The 18,810-nt window shown below is 48.5% G+C and overlaps 1 protein-coding gene across 2 annotated transcripts in view; it reads right to left on the reverse strand.

The window, feature by feature from the left end:
* HUNK (hormonally up-regulated Neu-associated kinase) overlaps positions 1–18,810 on the reverse strand; it is a 101,770-nt gene that overhangs the window by 8,721 nt on the left and 74,239 nt on the right. The window contains exons 6-9 of one of the 2 annotated variants that reach the window (XM_074360679.1): positions 15,244–15,379; positions 10,690–10,852; positions 7,241–7,324; positions 2,154–2,201 (exon numbers count right to left, since the gene is read on the reverse strand). In XM_074360679.1, coding sequence (XP_074216780.1) covers positions 2,154–2,201; positions 7,241–7,324; positions 10,690–10,852; positions 15,244–15,379 — 431 coding nt within the window. The remainder of the gene's footprint in view (positions 1–2,153; positions 2,202–7,240; positions 7,325–10,689; positions 10,853–15,243; positions 15,380–18,810) is intronic. The other variant, XM_074360683.1, reaches the window with a different exon arrangement.

Below are 18,810 nucleotides of genomic sequence, written 5' to 3' on the forward strand. Positions count from 1 at the left end.
ACCCTTCTCCAGCTTAAAAGGATGGCTGACTTCATAGTGACCAGTTTTCTAGGGGGATGCCAAGAGTTCATCACCTGACCGCTCCCTGCAGGGGACAAACCCCTGGGTCAGTCCACATGGAAGGATCACCAGCCCGCAGGACACAGGTTTGTTTACAAGCAGCCAACCTCCTGTCTTCCAGACACAGGTTACAAATGCAACCGATCATCCAGTTTTACCTTTTCATTTGCATGGCCTATTTTCTCCAAAGGAGGTTTCCGAGGGAGCAGGATGCTAAATTGCCTTATGTAACAGAAACAGATCTTCAGAAGGACTAATTATGTTCCCCCTTCGACAGGCCTGCACCCACTCCCGCGCCCCGCCCAGCAATGCTGGCTGCCTGCAGGCCTCTTTGGTGTCCTGCTGATTCTCACGGGTGGGCAGTGCACCCCTCACCCACGTGCACCTGTCGGTGGGCAATGGAGCTGAAGCTGCCAGTTTGGGGGTCTTCTTTGCCCCCGCCAGCGCTCATCCCGCACCCTCAAGGCAGAGCCAAGAGGAGACCACGTGACACACCGGATGCAAGCAAGCCCCACACAAAACAGCTTTTTGTTTCCTTTAAACCATTTTCCACCCACCACACATGTGCAAGGACATTTACAAAACTGGACACTTTGAAAGTGTGGCCCTGTGAAGGATTATCTACCCAAGACGTGTTGGATGTCATGGACTGTTTAAGGGAGGAGAGGAAGAAGCCAGTGAGGATGACCCACTGGGCTCCTAGAGGGGGAGGTCTGCAGGTTCCGCAGCCTGAACAAGGAGGAAGCCGGTCCTCAGCCTCTGAGACGTGAGCTCCCGGAGGCTGGTGCCTCTAGACTGTTCCCTGCGACTCCAGGTTCCAGAGAGACCCCTCCTCTTGCCTTCCCAGTCTTGCTCCTGAAGGCATCGTCAGGTGACCTTCGGCAAGTCACTTCCCCTTGAGGGCTGCACCTCCCCATCTGTAACCAAAAGGATGGGTCCCTCCCAGCTCTTTGGGGATACAAATGAACCTCACATCTCGCCTGCTTCATTGCCTGCAAGGCTAAGGCATCCATCTAACAAGGACAGATGCGGCAATGCCTCCTGAGCTCCTCCCCCCCACCCCCCCACCCCGGCTGTAGGAAGAAGTGCTGCCTGGGGGCGGGGGCAGGGGCCCCCCTCACCCCTCGCACAGCGAAGAGCTGACCCCAGAGCGTGATGGCGCGGCAGAGGGTCTCAAAGTGTCCCCTTTGAGAAACCATCAAGACGGGCTCAGTGTGGGCTTTCTGGAGCCTGGGGTCCCCGTGCGGATGAGGCAACCTCACATGGCAGTTTGGAGCATCAGAACTAGATGTGGACTGTGGACACCCGGGATGGCGCAGGGACCCAGCTGTCATTTGTTCGTTGATTTTGGTTCCTTGCTGCCCATAACATAAGGGAAAGCCACAGAGGCCTGATTTTGCCTTAGGAAACACACGAATGAGTTGAGAAAAAGAGGGCTTGGTTCTTAAGTTAGGCCACTGAGCCGGGAAGCCCTGGACTGCTGCAACCCCCACATCTATGCAGATAGAAACATGAACGCATAGCCAAGCGTGTAGTTATAGCAAGACAGTTTAAAGAAACAATAGAAGTCAACTAAACATAGAAAGAACTGGTCTGATCCGAGGAGATTCTGATAAATCCACTTACAGCGGGATTCTGCAGGTTTTAATTCTGGACAAGATGAGGGTGTGTAGAGTCCAGAGCCCCGGGCAGAGATCCGCCAGCCTTCAGAGCCATAGTGATGGCTGCGTTCATGTGCCAAGTTGGCTAGGCCAGGGTACCCCGTGTCTGGTCAAACCCCAGTCTACACGTTGCAGTGAAGGTATGTTTTAGATGTGATTAACATTTAAATCAGCAGGCTTTTTGAGTTAAGCAGACTACCCTCCACAATCTGGGTGGGCTTCATGGAGTCAGTTGAAAGCCTTAAGAGAAAAAGACGGAGTGTCCTGAGGAACAAATTCTGCTTCCAGAAGGCTCTGGGACTCGAGCTGAAACATCAACTCTTCCCTGGGTGTCTAGGCATCACACACACACACACACATACACACACACACCCTTTTGGATCTGTTTCTCTGGAGAACTCTGACTGTCCATCACAACCCCCTAGTTCTTACCTGTACAGCATGAAATTCAAGGTCTCTTGTCCAGGTGTCCAGGGAGGCCTGTAAAAAGCAGCATTTTTCAACAATTCAAGAAGCTGCACCTGTTGTTTATTCCCTAAACTCTACCCCCTACCACTGACAGCTCTGATGAAAGATTATTCATTTCAATATTTATAGACAAGAAATCAAATAGTGGTGGAAGCAGGCATCAGATGTCCTAATTCCTGCCCTGAATAGATTTTCTAGGTAAGGTTTTTATTAAAGTCTAGGACACGTAATAGAGGGGGTGCTTTGATGACCAGTAAGTAGTTCAGTGTTTTCTCAAACAGCAGAAGCATGTATGGAAATGGCACCCTGATGAAGAAACAGAACCGAGCGGGCACCTGGAAGTCCCTTGTGCCCCATGTCCTCGCCCCGTCCCCAAAGGTAACTACCATTCTGATTTCTAACAGCACAGCTTGACCTGATTCCAAAATTTATTTTTAAAATTTGTACAAATTCTGCAATAAGATACAAAGCCAACATTGTAATACTTTACCTTTAAACTTATAGTCCCCTTTAAGTGTTTATAGTCCCCCAAAATGCGTATGTTGGAATCCTAACCCCTAGACCTCAGAATGTGACCTTGCTTGAAGACAGGGTCAAGACAGGCCTGTCACATCCCCTTTGAAGCCTGGGGACGGGAGTGGGGGTGGAGGGGAGTTGGAGGGGTGTGAAAGCTCACTCTCCTTTGCCTTTGAGAAGAGTAATTGTTCATGTTACCTTTACAGAGGTAGTCAAGTTAAGATGAAGTCATCTAGGTGGGTTCTAATGCAGTGTGACTGGTACACTTATAGAAAGAGGAAACTGATCGCAGACACACACACACACACACACACACACACACACAGAACACGATGTGAAGATGCAGGTAGAGATCGGGGTGATGCTTCTGCAAGTCGAGGAACCAAAGGTGGCCAGCAAACCACCAGAAGCTAGGAGGCATGAAAGAGATCCCTGTCAGAGCCTTCAGGGGAACCAACCCTGCCGACATCTCAACCTTGGACTTCTTGCCTATAGACCTGTGAGATGCCACATTCCTTTGTTTGAGGCACTCAGTGTGGGGGACTTTGTTATGGCCGCCGGAGCAAACTCATACGGTCCCTCCGCCACCCTCGGCACCACTTTTCTTCCCAAACTGCAATATTGCTTTGACACTACAGAGAAGCCCTCCTCGTGCTACTGTACAGTTTCCTACAAATCAGCATTATTTTTAAAAACTTGAACAAAAATGGCTCTCTGTGGCTTCAATAAACCAGTTTAAAAGTGATGACCACCCTTCCATGACCCCCACAGTCCTCAAGGGCCTCTGTTTTAGGGAAAGGAGTCTCAGAGGCGTCACATGCCCATGGTGCTCTTCGATGAGACAAGTGTGTCATGTTTCCAGACACACTCTGCCTGTTACAGGAAGAAGAGGTAGAGAAAGTGTTCAAGTCGTAAACTGACAGCACTGTCATCCCAAGGGAAGTTTTTTAATTCAACTTAATTTGGCTCCTTTGTCTCCTAGGAGAAAAAGAACTGGAATTGAGAAGAAGAAAGAGGCCATCACATGACCTCGATGCCTGGACACGGCCCCAGAGCCCGTCTGTGTGCAACCTTGAACTTCTGTCCACTGCTCCTGTTCCCCACCCCGGCTCCCCTGCTGCCTGGTGGCTTCTCCTCCGGGACCGCTGATGGGAACTGGAAGGAAACCCACAGAGGCTCTGAGTGGGCTTCACCTGGGAAACCTGGCCTCCTTCAGACTTTCTTACCACCTTTTCTAACTGGCCCCATTCCACTTTCTAGGTTCCAACAGAGCCGAGTTGGATAATCTAGTCATAGCCTGTAATTTAATTAGCACAAGGATCGCTGCAGTTTGGAGAAAACAAATGGATCATAGAAAACTGAAATGCTATTTTCCCACTAGTGTTCCTATTCAAACCCTAACCATTAAATATTTCAACAAATGTTTGAAAATGCTTACCATGTGTTTTGGGGCCAAAAGAAATAATCAGCTGAGAAAAATAAGCTGGATGGAAAAAAAGGGGGCCCCTTTTCCATCGTGGCTCCGACACGTTTGAACACATGAGCCGGGTCAGGTACCAGAGCGACGAAGGACATGGGCATCAGCCAAGTGGCTTAGAGGCCACCCGGGGCACACACGTGGGGGCACGTGGTATATCTCAGTTTGCATTATTACCTGAGGCCCTAAAAGGTCAAATGCAAAGCAAGAGGCAGGGGAGCCTAAGAGTGAATTCTGCAAACCCCGGGCCCCAGCCAAGGTGACTGCCCACAGTACAAATGACTGTAAGAAGTCCCTCCCTGCCGTAGGGCATGGCCATCAGGGGATGAGGGTTCAATCTGTGTACTATAGTGCAAGCAGTGCCTCTACCTTGATCAAGTTAGATGTCCCACCTGGCATGTTCAAGCTTCTCCAGGTGCTGGCTCAATTCTATTTTTCTGAGACTTGGGTCAAAGTCAACTCGATTATTTCTTTTGTTGATTTAGCAAATTTTTTCTTGAGCCCCTGCTGCATGCCAGGCTTTGTGGGGGCTCTAGGGACTTTCTCTGCTCTTAAGAACTCACAGTCCAGAGTGGGAAAGAGACATTCAAATAGTCCCTAAACAAATGAAACCCTGCCAGTGGGACAAGCCCCAGGATGCAGAACGTGGTGTGACAGCCCGCACTGGAGGGGTGCAATCTAATGGCAGAGGTCAGACAATGGCAGAGATCCAGGAGAACAGGAGCCTGCCTTGGGATCTGAAGATATATAGACATCAACTCAGCAGAAAGGGGTGGGGAGAACATTCTGGAAGAGGGAACAGGGCGTGCACAGTCCTGGCAGCCAAGAGAGCACAGAAGTTAGAAGACCCATTGGACAGAGCACAAAGCAAGAAGCAGGGCTGGGGCTGGGGATGTGAGGGGTGGATGGGGCTGGGAGAGGAGACTGGAGGAGCTGACAGAAGCCGGTCCAATCCGGGACATGGTGGCCACGTCACAGAGTTTGCCTTCCAGGATATGGAAAGAAGCCTTTGAAAGTTTCGAGCAGGGAAGTGACACGGTCTGACTTGAGTGTGAATAGCTCACTCTGGCTAGTGTGTGGAGGACAGAGTGCCAGGCAGTCGTGGGGAAGGAGGGAGACCAGTTAGGAGGCTGTGGCAGCGGTCCAGGCAAGAGGGGAGAATGGGGATGGAGAGAGTGGGGGCGGTGCTGCTTCTCAGGGTGAGGGCAAGGAATCAAAAGGACTCCCGGGTTTCTGCCCTGTACTGAGGGCGGGGCTGCCATTTGGAGACAGAGACTAGGGGTCAGGAGAGAGGAGGTTCCAGGTGTGCTAGATTTGAGACATCTTGCTTATGCAAGAGGAGGCTTAGTTAGCAATTGGCCAGAGGCGTCTGGGGCTCAGGGGAGCCTGGCCCCTACACCATCTCCACCTAAAAGCCATGTGTGTGCTTGCAGCTCAGCCCCAGGCTGCACATCCCCCTCCAAAGGCTCACCTCCAGCCTGGGGTCAAGGCGAGGCCCACTCAGGCTGCTCTGAATGCACACCCCTCCCCACTCACCCCTGGTGTTCCTTCCTCTTCCCCCACCGCGGCTCCTCCCCAACCCCACATCTCCAAGCAGAAGCCACATCCTCTCCTCATCATTGCCAGAGACCTATGCTCCCTGTCGTCACTCCCCCAAATACACGCGATCTCTTTTCTGCCTTTGCCACTTCCTCCAGGACGTCTAACTGCTCAGTTGTCACCACGGACCGTTTTATACTTGACCTTAACTGTGTCCTCCTGGGCACCCTTCCCTCCTGGGTCTCCGGCTGCTCCGTCATCTTTGACAGTTTCTCTGTCATCAAAGTGTCTCCTCTGCCTCCCTGAACCATGCCATCCTCCAGACTCTGTCTAGATCGGTCAGCCTCACCACTCCCCAGCTCCACACCTTGCCCACCTCCACACTTGGGGCAGCCACTTTTACACGTGGCATCTGGCAGCTCTGTACCCCATCACCTGCATCACCAGGTTGGCCTGGGTCGTGTCCCAATTACTTCCTGCTGTCACCAAGGAGCCCAGAGCAGTGTTCAGTCACCACCCCCCGGCCCCTCAATGCCTCTCAAAGACCCAGGAGACCTTCCTTCTCCAGTGACATGTGAGGCTTGTGGAATCAGGGTGAAAACTTATGGGTCAGAAGAGGGAAGAGGCAGTGGACAGGCCACCTGCCTCCCACTGAGCATGGAGGGCGGGTCCCTTTCTGATTTCTCCTCAAATGAAGGAATTCCTGGGTGTCCCAGGAGACGCTCTGGTGGCAGGGGGACTCAGGCACATGGAAGAGGCTCTGGAGGGGAAATGGAAGTGGGTTCCGTTTTCCATGGAAAATCACTGAGAAGGCAGAGGAGCCGCACTCAACAAAACAGCAAATGAGGGTCCCTGGGGGCACCGGGCTCCAGACCCCGGATCTGAATTTCCCAGGCATATTCTCTTAACAAGCGTGTATCTGGGGTCCAAATTTGGGATAATATGATACAAGTCTTTACCCTGAAATCAAAGAACCTTGGTATTTTCTCTCAGGTATGTTCTAGGTAGGTAGCATCCAGCCACCAAGGACAACTGCCTGGAAAGGCTTGATTCCATCTGACACTTTTTGCAGTTCCTCATCTTACTTTCTTCTTCTGATACCCAGTGTTACCTTCACTTCCATTTTTCAGCATCTCGTTTTCGCCTTTTGGAGCTCTGCCAGTGGTTTCCAACCTTGACTGTTCAAGGGAATCGTCCAGGGAGCTTTAAAAAAATACTGACCCCCACCCCCACCCCTTGAGATTCCACAGAATCAGTTCAAAGTGCGGCCTGGGCATCCGGATGTTCAAACGCTCCCCGGGGATTCGAATGTACGGCCCAGCTAAGAACCACAGTCTGGAGACTGAGCGATGGTGGTCTGGCTATAAACCATGTCTCAAAGGCTCAGTTAATTAAGCGAGTATTTGCCTTTGGCTACTTCTGTGTCCCATAATGATTGGTTTCCTTTCCACTCCACCCCCACAAAAATGGAAATTCACTCTTCCGGAGAGCTCCTGGTCTGTGTTTGGGGGTCACTCACCTCATAGGGCTCCTTGGTGGGCCTGCACTTTTCTATCTGATAGAGCTGGGTCTTGTAGCAGACACTGTCCTGGATGTCAGATTTCTACCAGAGAAGAGGGGAAAAAAAGCCTGGCTTAACTCATGGGAAGCAGAAATGTCCATTAAGCAGTCATTAATTTTTAAACCAGCGCTCGGCTGAGAAAGGGCAGAATGTGGTTGGCAAGGCCCTTAATTGCAGTGCAAAGCCTCATCGGAGGTCAGCCCGTAGGAGCCCGGGGAGAGCGCCGGGCCCAGAGTCAGGTGACCTGTCTCTGTTACTGGCTCTGCCAGGAGAGGGCCAGGCGGCCCTGGGCTCATCACTGCTCCTCGCTGGGCCTCAGCACTCTCACCTGTGAGAGTGAGAAGACCCCTCTAAGACGTGCAAGTGGAGACCGAATATGTGAGCAGGGAGGGACAACTTATTTTATCGAACTACTGACTAGGACACAGATCTTGCTTGTTTAAAAACAGCCCTAGTTCCTGCCCCCTCCCCCGCCCCGCCCAATAAAAGTCACATCCATTCATAATAGCGTTTCAAGAAGACAGATAACCACCCCTAAGATGACCCAGGAGCATGACTTAGGTGTAATGCTCTTTGGTGGCAGGTGTAATTAAATGACTGATTAATTGATCAACCAACAAATATTCATGGGATGCCTTTACAGGCTCTCCAAATTAAAGTCCAGGCCTCTAGGTCTTAGAAAGAGGAAACAAGAATCAAGGGAGAGGGGGAGAAATGACAAATAATTAAGGTATAATATTTACTTTTTAGTTCACTAGTTTCACTCTCAAAATTATACGTGTTTGTTAGTAACTAGCGAATGATATTATTAACTGGGACAGTGCAATGACAGTAGCCTTGTGTGGAAATTACTATCAGACCAGATATGACTGTCTGTGGGGAATAATTCACTCTTAAAAGCAGCCACCCACCTCGACAGTGGTTCTCAGACCAGCTACGTCCTATGATTTAAGGGTAAATTTTGAAACAGACACAATCAAATAAGAACCTTCTCCAGTTAGAACTACATTAGTTGAGTTTCTGGGAACTTCTCAGCAGATAAAACCACAGAGCTCTGCAGCCCTGCAACATTCGCAGCCCTGATGCTGGGCAAACAAAGCAGATGGCAAGACACCCGGAGAAACCAAGACACAGCCCAAGAGCTTCAGGCAAACCTCTCTTACATGGGAGGAGCCGCGTGATTGTTTAAGGGCGCGAGCAGCCAAAGTTTGCATCTGTAGATGTGGAGGTTGACATAGAAAGAAACTATTTTTAAAGCGAAAGCCCCTCTATCTTACTGATCAGTAGCCAGAGAACCAGTTCTGCCAAAAGAAGAATGTCTGAATCTGCCAGCTTACTTGAGAAAAGAGCAGTGTCATCCTTTAAATATGTGAAATCGTGAACTTTACAGCCAGTTTCGTGGAAACACTTTTTAAAAACTACTTTTTGAACAAATTCATCATTTCAAACAGAAAATCAGTGTGTTGACCCTCCTCTGTTCCTTCTACTTGAGAACTACTAGTCTCCTGGCACGGTGGCCCCCCCAAATGGTGTGTGACCTTGAGCTCATAACGCGTGAAAAAGTTGTCAGCAGGCACCAATAATACGTGCATATTTATTTAAAAATTATAAGCATGTACTGTACTAATATATCACGTACACTATAAAATATGCAATAAAATAGGAATTTTAAAGGATAAGATAAGGAAGAAATATAGGGCATATGGTCTCCTTACAGAAGAGAAATGAGAAACAGCTTCAAGCCTAACATGTCTTTTATGCTCATCACCATAGGTGAACGGAGCCTCTGCACAGTACAGGAGAATCTCTTAATCACTCCTATTGCACAATAAAATGATATAATTAACACACTACGTGTCAAAGGTCCTGGCCTCCACGTCTCTCCGGCAGTAGCTTTCCTGTGACCATGGCACTGTCTCTGAAATCTAGCCTCAAAGTTGCATACCTGTTTCCATCCAAAGTGTCGTCCCATCACTGCTTACAGAGTGTTTTATTTTCCCCCCATAAAACATTACTCTTTTTAAAAAAGCCTTTTACTATAGAGAATGTCTCTTCTTGTCTACATCTTTCCTTTGGTGTTTCACCAAATAAAAGTTGTTCTGTGGGTAATTTCCTGTTGAAGTCAAACCTGTGATGGACCCTAAGCTGAATCCACTTAGAAACATCAAGACTGCTGTTCAGTTGTTTAACAAAACGCCCATAAAGCTCCTTCATCTGCTCGGCAATGTTTTTGAAATGCCTCCCAAATCTATTTGATAACAAGAGACACATTCTCACCATCTTGTCTTCCGGGCATCATTTTGGTCATTTTGGTCATTTCTGCCTCATCAGGGAGAATATCATTTCCCCAACTGTCAGTGGATTTTTGTCCTTCGCTCTAATATAAAAGCCTCACAAAAGGTTTCTAAGACTATTGTTTAGTGAAGTTTTGTGATATCCTGGGCTATCACGTGACTTTAAATTGCACTGGAAAACTTTAGAAATTCGTCTTCATGTTCTGGATTGTAAATGTCACAACAGGGACAAACCCCCACAATCAGATCTCAAGGCGCCACAGACACGGGGTGAAGATCATCCTTCAAGACAGTGGGTATGAAATCAGCTTTCAGATGGGCTCCCTGACAATTCCAAATTTCTCGGGCTGGCGTCCTGTTAGATCTGGTCAGCCCCCGTCACTCCGAGTCAGAGAAACAGAAGGAGTGATACACAGGATCTATCACTGCCTTTGATCCAGTTTTCTTTGCAGAATTCTTTTTTAGCCATTGTCCATTTAGAAAGAGTTGACTGGATACGGAAGCATGTAAATTCCCTTACCCAGGCACGTATGCACTGCAGGTGGCAGAAGGATGAAGGTGCCCAAAGCAAGCGGGTACCACCATCCCCCCCGACTCCCAGCTGTACCTCCCTCATCTGCAACACATGACACCTGGACTTTCTGATGCCCAGATGGAGTGAAGGGGCCAAAGTCAAGCTGGTGAAGTTCCATTTCATTCTTGTTTTCTAGCAAAGTAAATGTAAACAGTGGCTTTCTCATACCCCGAGCTTTAGAGGTGAATGCCTGAGAGCCTCTGCTCCCCAACCTTTAAAGCCACACACGTCCCTGGTGCCTTTTAAGTGAGGAACCCAAGGAGCTACCAGAAACTGAAGGAAAAAGAAGCTCGAACCTCTCCCGAGTCTGCCCAGACCTTCACTCTGTGGGAGAACATTTGAAAAACACCTCAGATCAAAAGCGCTCTCTGAGAAGCAGGTTTGGGTACTATTTTCTCCCACGTTCAGGAAACCCAGCCTTACATTCGCTTCAATTAACAGCTCAGATCAAGTGTCAGCAACCGGGAAGGAAACACTTTGGGTGTCAGAGCTCCTCTTTCCTCAGAGGGTAAAGAGAGCCGCCGTGGGGCCCCACTCACCCCTGACAAATAGCGCTCGAGTTTCTTGTTTAGGAGGAAGTAGATGGCGAGGATGTGACAGGCACGGTTGGACAGCACTGTGTTGATCACATCACTGTTCTTGTAGCCCAGCTTCTCGGTCATGTGCAGCACCACGCTGGGGCTCAGGTCTTCCAGGGAAATCCTGCTCGGCAGAGGGACAGAGGACCAGTCACATCTCCATCCTCCCTGAGAGGCCCTGGGGCCTGCTTAGTGATGCTCACAAACATGGCAGCACAGAGACCCCCACCCCCAACACACACACACACACACACACACACGCCCCCCATGGACAACCACATCCATCATTCACTCTTTCATTCACTTGACTTTTTATTATGAAAAATCCATGTACAGAAAAGTAGAAGGAATAGTACGATTACCCTACGTGTGCACCCATACATGGCTCTACCCATTGTTAATGTGTCACCATACATGCTTGCTTGCTTTATTTATTTATTTTCTATAGTATTTTGTATCCCAGACATCGTGACATTTCATTCCTAAACACCTCAGTGTGCATCTTTAAAAACCAAGGGCATCTCCTGCAGAATCACAATACCATCAAAATACTCAACAAAATTCTAGTATGTCTTCATCTTCTCTGATATCTAGAGTATATTCAGATGTCCTCAATTGTCCCAAACGTCTTTGCAATTTGACATTCTTTTCCCTTAAAGTGTATTTACTGGACATGGGCGGAGCCCGCACTTAAGTTGGGTGGAAGCTGGTGTGGGAAAGGAGAGTGTTCAGGAGCCAGTCCAGCCCGTGTTTAAAGGAACAATGTGAGCTTACGAGCTCACAAATAGGGGATCTGGGGCTCAGCCATAAAGTAAGATGCTATTTGAGAGGCAGCGAGTGTAGAGGTTCATCTAGACACTGAACTAGGCTGCTCGGGTTTGAATTCTGGGGCTGCAACTTTTGACAGAACCTCAGAACCGTAACACCCGGAGAAACCACACAGTACACCCCCATAATGGTGCAGAAGAGGAAGCCGACTTGCCAAGTCCACAGGCCAGTTAGTAGGGGCAGGAAGGGCAGACCCAGGTCTGCTGGCCACCTTCCACCACCCTCAGTGTAACCTACGTCGGCCCTCCCTCTGCTACATTTGGCTAAGTGCCGGCCAAAGAAAACACACCCAAGAAACCAGGAGGTCTGCCTTCTTCACTCCTGATGGCCACAAAATGACAAATGCTAGAAAAAAGGTTGAGTAGGGTTGGCATGATTAATGGTTAAAAATAATAACGTTTGTTTAAAAAGGATACACTTACTTGAAGACTGCCAAAGCACTTAACACAGAAAGCACAACTGTTTGAAACTAGCCGGTAACATCCAAGTGTGGGCAGGCCTGCCTTTGGTCAAGGAGATCACCACCCCCACTTGACCCCACCCCTGGCCAGTGAGATCCCTGCTGTGCCCCTGACATTGGCCAATCAGACCATGGCTTCGTGGCCTCACCCCTAGCCAATCAGATCATGATTTTTGTGACCCTCCCTCCACCCCTGACCAATCAACCCACAGCTACATTGGATGACCCCACCCCCAGAAGGCCCTGGCTATCTGACATCAACCATGGTTCCCTGGGGAGCAGGCCCTGGAAGGGGTGCCACCCGGGTGGGGCTGGGGAGTGGAGGAGAGAGGAGGAAGTGAGCAAGGGCAGACACCCCATCTCTGCCCTTCATATCCTTTGTCTTCAAAAACACATGAGCTCTGCCAGCATATAGGCTGTGGGCTGACTCCTGACTGAGAGGAATATTTTAAATATTTTCAATAAGCAATGTGTATATTTGGTGCTTTCCTGTGTCAGTTACTGAACTTGTATCATCGCTCCATGTTTGGATTACAGAGACGATGGTAATAAAATGTTCCGGAACACTAGGTATAATTCTGAGTAACATGAATCCAATTTTATTCCACTGAGGTCTAATTCTGTCCTGCGCTACCATTGGCCTCCTTCCCCTCCCACCCATCACCAGCGCTAACTACAGGTGTGGGAGACTGACCAGGCCCAGGCAGCGCAATGGGAGGGGGCGGCTTAGGGTCTGCTCTGAAAAAAATGTCAGCTCCCAGAACAAGGAGGCCAGCCCGGCACACGGCAACATCTGTGACTGGCTGGCATGAACATTTATTACAAAAAGTTTACTTTTAAAGACATTTTCCTCTTGCCTCTTGGAAGTCAACCTGGAGGCCCAAATGAATGAACAGAAGGCTTTACAGAAAAGTGATGTAAAGCATGGGACCTTTATTTTCTTTCTTTCCCAGAAGTAAAACATTGACAACACCTAAAATAATTAAATCTGGGGCTACACATGTTGGGAAGCTATAAAATAGACCTTATAAAGAAAATATTCCTTTCCTGGTCACATAGCCTTACTCCATTTATCTGTGTGCTGGTAAAACCAGAAAGATAATTATCAAAAGCACTTTTTTGCCTTATATATTTTTTTCAAAATAAAGACTGTAGAAATTAACATAACTGTACACCAGCTATATTTCAGTTAAAATAAAAAGACTGTAAATAACACGTGTCTTCCCCAATAGTTTACAGTTCTGGTTTCATTATTTAAAAACCACACATGGATTTGGCTCTAGTATAAAATGAATAATGGGCTTTAACCAAACAGTAGGCACTGAGCTGCTGTTTTCGTTAATATACAAGATTTTAACCATTTTTACGATCTACCTAATTAATCACGTGTAGCCTTTATGCTTTTGACCAAGTCCAAATGCAAAAATTATCAATCTGGCAAAGCCAATACAGATTACTAGAATTTAAGTTTTAATCTACAAAAGCCTGCCTATAACCCAGGGAGAAGGTACAAAATGAGATGCCAGGGCATGAGCCTTCGTGGATGAAGACGCGGCCAGCAGGGAGGGAGGAGGCTGTATTTAATACCGGTTTCCCTTCCTTCAACAGCTGCCCCGTTGAGTGGATTGATTATGCTCATTTTGACAGTGATTACATTAGGTTAATGACTCATTTGGAAGCTACTAATGCCTCCTCTTTTAACGGAGAGCATACCTGTGCGCTTCAGTGCGGTGTGAGCCTTGGGAACGAGGCATGGGTCCTCGGCTCTGCTTTCTGTTAGGGTAATAATCCTGGTGTCTGTTTCAGATACTAGACCAGACCGAGCCAGCACTGGAAACCAGCAGTCTATTTCCAGGTTCCCTTGGTAACCTGAGTAGCCTAGACTTCGTTTAAATTACCTCCCATGGGTGAAACGCTAGAATTCTAGAAGGCAGCTGAGTGAAAGCACCCCACCTATGGCCAGGCGAGCATCAGTGTGGCCCAGTAGCCTAGATGCACATCCCACACCCCACCCCCAGACCCCCTGAAGTTCTCCTAGAAGGTCCTCCCCGAGGCAGAGCCCGGCCTGCCCGTCTCAGCTGGAGACCTCAGTGCTGCCTCCTTCATAAGGCTTGTGGATGCTTCCAGACCTTCCTGGGCCTTTTGAACATGCGATCATAGAGGACACCTCTTTCCCTAGCCTGTCAGTCCCCCATCTGTCCCCCCTCATCAGTGGTTCTTCTGTCTTCATCTGAGCTTCAGATCTAGAATGTGCAGGCCATTCTCGGTCTGAAGGAAGAAGGACTCAAGGTAGCTCCCAATCCTGGAGGGTATCTGACCCACGTGGTCTTCATGTTTGCTCTAAAGTCACCAAGGTGAAGAGTTAGGGTTAGGGTTAGGGTTAGGGGTCCTCATTCCCTCCCTCCGGTGAGTTAACAGTAGGTCAAATGAGAAGGAAAAAAGTACAAGGAAATGTCTTCCTTCCTGTACTTGTTCTCAAATCTGGAGTCGACACCCCCGCATGGGGACGCGTGGGCCATCAGGTGTCCCTCAGGGTTTCCGCGCTGTGCATTCCGGCCTGTAAGCCTTCCTGAAAGAGCCCTCCCCATGGAAACGGCCAAGGTGCAGCCTTCCTGGGAAGTCCACAGGGAAGCACGGCCTCGAGGGCTCCTGCTCCTGCCCTTCTTCCTGCCCCGACACTGTAAGGCGGGGGATCCAGGACTGCAACACACATCGGAGCAAAGAAGTGGCAGAACAGGAGCCCAGGGGTGATCTGAAAGGGGAGGGGGCAATTCCACAGGATTCTACCTGATGCTGGCAGGAGAGCTCTTGAGTGGACCACACACGCAGACACACACACACACACTCAAGCCATGGCTAGTCTAAACGGTCCCTTTGTGTGAATTAGAAAGAGGCACCACTCTGGAGAGATGTAAGTCCTTACATCCTCAGGGACAGGGTTGACCATGGGAGTGTGGCCTGGATTTCAGCCTGCACCCACCCGCCTCCGGGCACCCCCTGCAGGGTGCGCTCTGCACAGCCGCCTGCGGTGGCCCTGTCCACACCTCCTCCTATGCGCTGAGGTGGGCTCGTCTGCGGGCCTGGGGGTGCAGAGGGGGAAAGGGCAGCCAAGAGAAGATGCAGCTCTTCCCTGAATCACATACAGCTTCCTGTCCAGAAGTATTCAGGGCTTGTAAGACAGGGCCCATCTTGCCCAGGAAGGGGTCCCTCTGGGTGCACTGGATTACCTGTTGGGATAGGTGACGTTACATGGCACTTTGCCCATGTAATTCTCATTGAGCCAGCGGTTGGCCAGTGCTTGCTGGATGTTGGGCCTCTTCACAGGATCTGGTTCCAGGAGAGAACGCAGGAAGTTCACAGCTCCTGGGAAGACATTCGGCAAAGAACGGGCACATGTCACAAGCTGAACAAAGACTCAAGGCAGGCGGCCCGCCACGCCGCCAAGCCACGGCTGATCTATTTTCTGGCTCTCTGGGTACCACAAGTCCTGAGTTTAAGATATCTATCCAAGGGACGCACCTGGGACGTGGTAAAGCAAGAACCAGTGTGGGTCTTCCCACGCCCTGCACTTCCCAGAACCACCGGTGGTCTTTTCTGGAGGCTCACCTCTAAAGGTGAGCCAGAGAGGGATGAAAGGAAGTGAAAAGACAATGCTTGATCGCAAGGTAGGGTTTTGAGGACTCAGAAAGGAAACAGAGGGTAAAGACATTCTCACTTAGACCCTCCACTATGGCCTTCACCACTGATGCCCAGAGTCTCAAGAGGACAGGGACGTCCTGCTTTCCTTCTGGGCCCTTCTTTTACAGCCATTCTCCGGGGTCACCATTTACTCCCCAGACTCTGTGAACGGACGGTGCACTTAGCTGAGCCAGTCAGGGCAAAACAAATCCAGAGAGCCAGACTTGGTTAAAGTGTTAAGTAAACTCTGTAACAAGGACTCCAGTTTTTAAATTTTAGTTCATGGACAAAATTCATGCACTCTAAACCCACGTCAACCTGCTGGGCCCGCTCCTTTTGAACTGTCTTGGGCACAATATATGCCAATAAAGTTTGTCCTGACTCTCTAGCCCACCGAAGCTCGCTGCAGCACATCAGTCATGTGGACCGTGGGGTGTAAACAAACGATGTGTGACATGATTGACAAATCGTGAAATCCTCACCTCCCCTTCCCCTTTCATCCCAGGCAAAAATGTTTTTTTCAGATGCCCTGTTTTCCTTTCATTAAATAAACATGTACAGAGCATCTGTTGTCCACCCAGGCATTAGTGTTAGGAAACTGGTCTGTCCCTAAATGGAACATTTGTATCCTTTAAGATTATAAGAATAGTGAGGAGGGTATGGGTCAGTGGTAGAGCACGTGCTTAGCATGCAGGAGGTCCTGGGTTCAATCCCCAGTACCGCTATTAAAAAAAAAAAAAAGGTTTAGAACAATGGAGACAACTACACAACATGGAAAAATATGTTTATAATGCACATGAAGGTCACAGCCTCCAAAATTGTTCAGCACAAGAATATGCAGGTTCACATACGGAAAAAGAATCCCAGGGATTATTTCAAAATGAAGATAGTCTGTTTTGCTTGAGCTGTGGGATCGTGATAGTTTCTTATTTATACTCGTTGTATGGAGCATTGTGATCACGTCTTTGCAAGAGAAAAAATACATGAACTCCAATTTCCAATATACCAAATGATAGGTTCTGGAAAATAATCTTCATTTGCTTGGTCCCCAAACTTTACTGTTCTTCTCTCCAAAGCTGTTTTTCAGTTTTCTAAGATAATCTAACCTTTCGAGGAAAAGTCATAAAAATTCTCACTTTCTCACAAGCTTTAGTTGTCATTTTAAAACTGTCCTTTACAGACTGATGCGTGTGACTGTCAACCATTTGTTGCAGGGTAAAAATGAAGGCATCAGAAGAGGGGCTAATAGGGATGCCAGAATCAACCCAAGAGAAATACCTTTTGCTAGGTCATGCCTCCAGGTGGGTTCCTATACCGTTGATGAGGTCACCAGAGGGTCATTTCCCTTTGAAAACGTAGTGGGTAAAAGTATATGTGTAGACGTCAGAGCAATCATGCGTTACATTTAATATTCTAAGTTTTATAGCTGGGTCTTCAAATAAAACTTTTCTAAAATGTTCTTCAATAGTCTGAAAAGCAAATGGGGCTCCAGAAGAGGGGTTCCTCTTGTTGGACCCTCTTCTCCCTTCTCCCGACTCCCCTCATTGTAAGAGTCATTAGGATGCTTAATCAGGGGCATCTATTGGTCAAAGAAAAGACACCGGCTTCATGAATTGAAATGGGGAGGCTATTCAGTTAGCGATGTTTCTGAGACATCTCTGTTGCTTACCCTCAAAGGACCTGAACAGCAACCCAGGCTTTTTCAGAGTATGATTAACCAGAAGAGCTAAGAACAGACTGGATGTGCGTGTTCGTTCTATTTTCAGAACCAAGCACTCTGCATCTTCACAAATTGCTGATGAGCACAAGTAATTTTAGTTCAGATCTCCACTGGTGAGTTTTCTTTCTTTGGACATCACAGATATTGAATTACTACCCGAAAAGGACTTTAAAGACATCCTGAGAGCCTTTGAAGTTTATGTTAGGGTCTTGAGTATCTCTATGACTCAGGAGCAAAAGGGATTAAGGTAGTCTCCATTGTCCTGGAAAGCAGTGGCAGGCATGGCTTCTGATCCAGTGCTTGGGGGTCTCCATTCAGACCTAAGCATAGGGACGACCCACATGGGGCGTGCTCCCGCTCTGTGCTCCACGTCACAGAAGGTGCACATTCTTTGGGTGCAAAACCTGCTTTCCTCCATGAGCATCAGCCTTCCAAAGCCTGGACTGGCTTGTGTGAGCACCCTGACCCTGTGTCTAGGGAAAGAGCCACAGGAAACAGACAAAGCCATCGGACTTTCATGCAGCCCATGGGATGCAAGCAGGGTCCCATCCCCACCTGAGGCTCTTCCCTCATCACCTCCCAGGAGAAAGCAGCATCAACAAGTATTGGACCGTCTAGCCTTCTTGGAAATCTTAATTGGTGTTGGCTCATCCCTTGCAAATGCTAACATCCCACCTTCAGCATCAATTCAGTGACTTCACGGTACAAAACCCTCTTGATTTAAAGTGAGTGCCTGGCATGCATTCTAAGAGCCATCCTTGAGGCGTCGTGATGGAAAAGCAAATGTGGAACCGATGAAAGGCAGTCACGACTCTGTGATGTAAAAGCACCAACAAAGCAGACAGAGAAACTGTCTAGAAGCCAGAATGGGAAAGCTCCCAACAGCTTATGCTTTCAACCCACATGGTAGAGAAGAGGGGCAATTCTTCGAAAGCGCGCAGAATGGGCTCCCAAGGGCAAGAACGCTGTGCTTTTTTTCAGCTCAAATTTGGCAGAAATTCTTCCAACTTAATCTAAAAAAGAGTACTATTATAATAGACATGGCGAGAGCACTACAAGTATGAGTGACAGAATCATCAAATTAATAAAGATGTGTTAGTGAGACCCTTAAATGGCACATTCTCCAGTTGGACATTTCAATTTTGATATTACTCAAAACAGAGGCACAACAGATGATGCCGCTGAATCTGGGGTGGGGAGGGGAGTGGGGGCATCTTATGCTAAATAAAATAAGGAAAGACAGACAAGCAGCCCAGGATAGTAGGGAAATCCAGGTGTGGGAGTCAAGCAGGTGTAAATTCAGAAACAGAGAAGCTATATACCATCTCACTGAGACTCAGTTTCCCCCTTGGATAATAGAACTTATCATGCAGAGCTGTCCTGACAACAGGAGATA

Source organism: Camelus bactrianus, chromosome 1, assembly GCF_048773025.1.
Source record: "Camelus bactrianus isolate YW-2024 breed Bactrian camel chromosome 1, ASM4877302v1, whole genome shotgun sequence".
Classification (NCBI taxonomy): Eukaryota; Metazoa; Chordata; class Mammalia; order Artiodactyla; family Camelidae; genus Camelus; species Camelus bactrianus.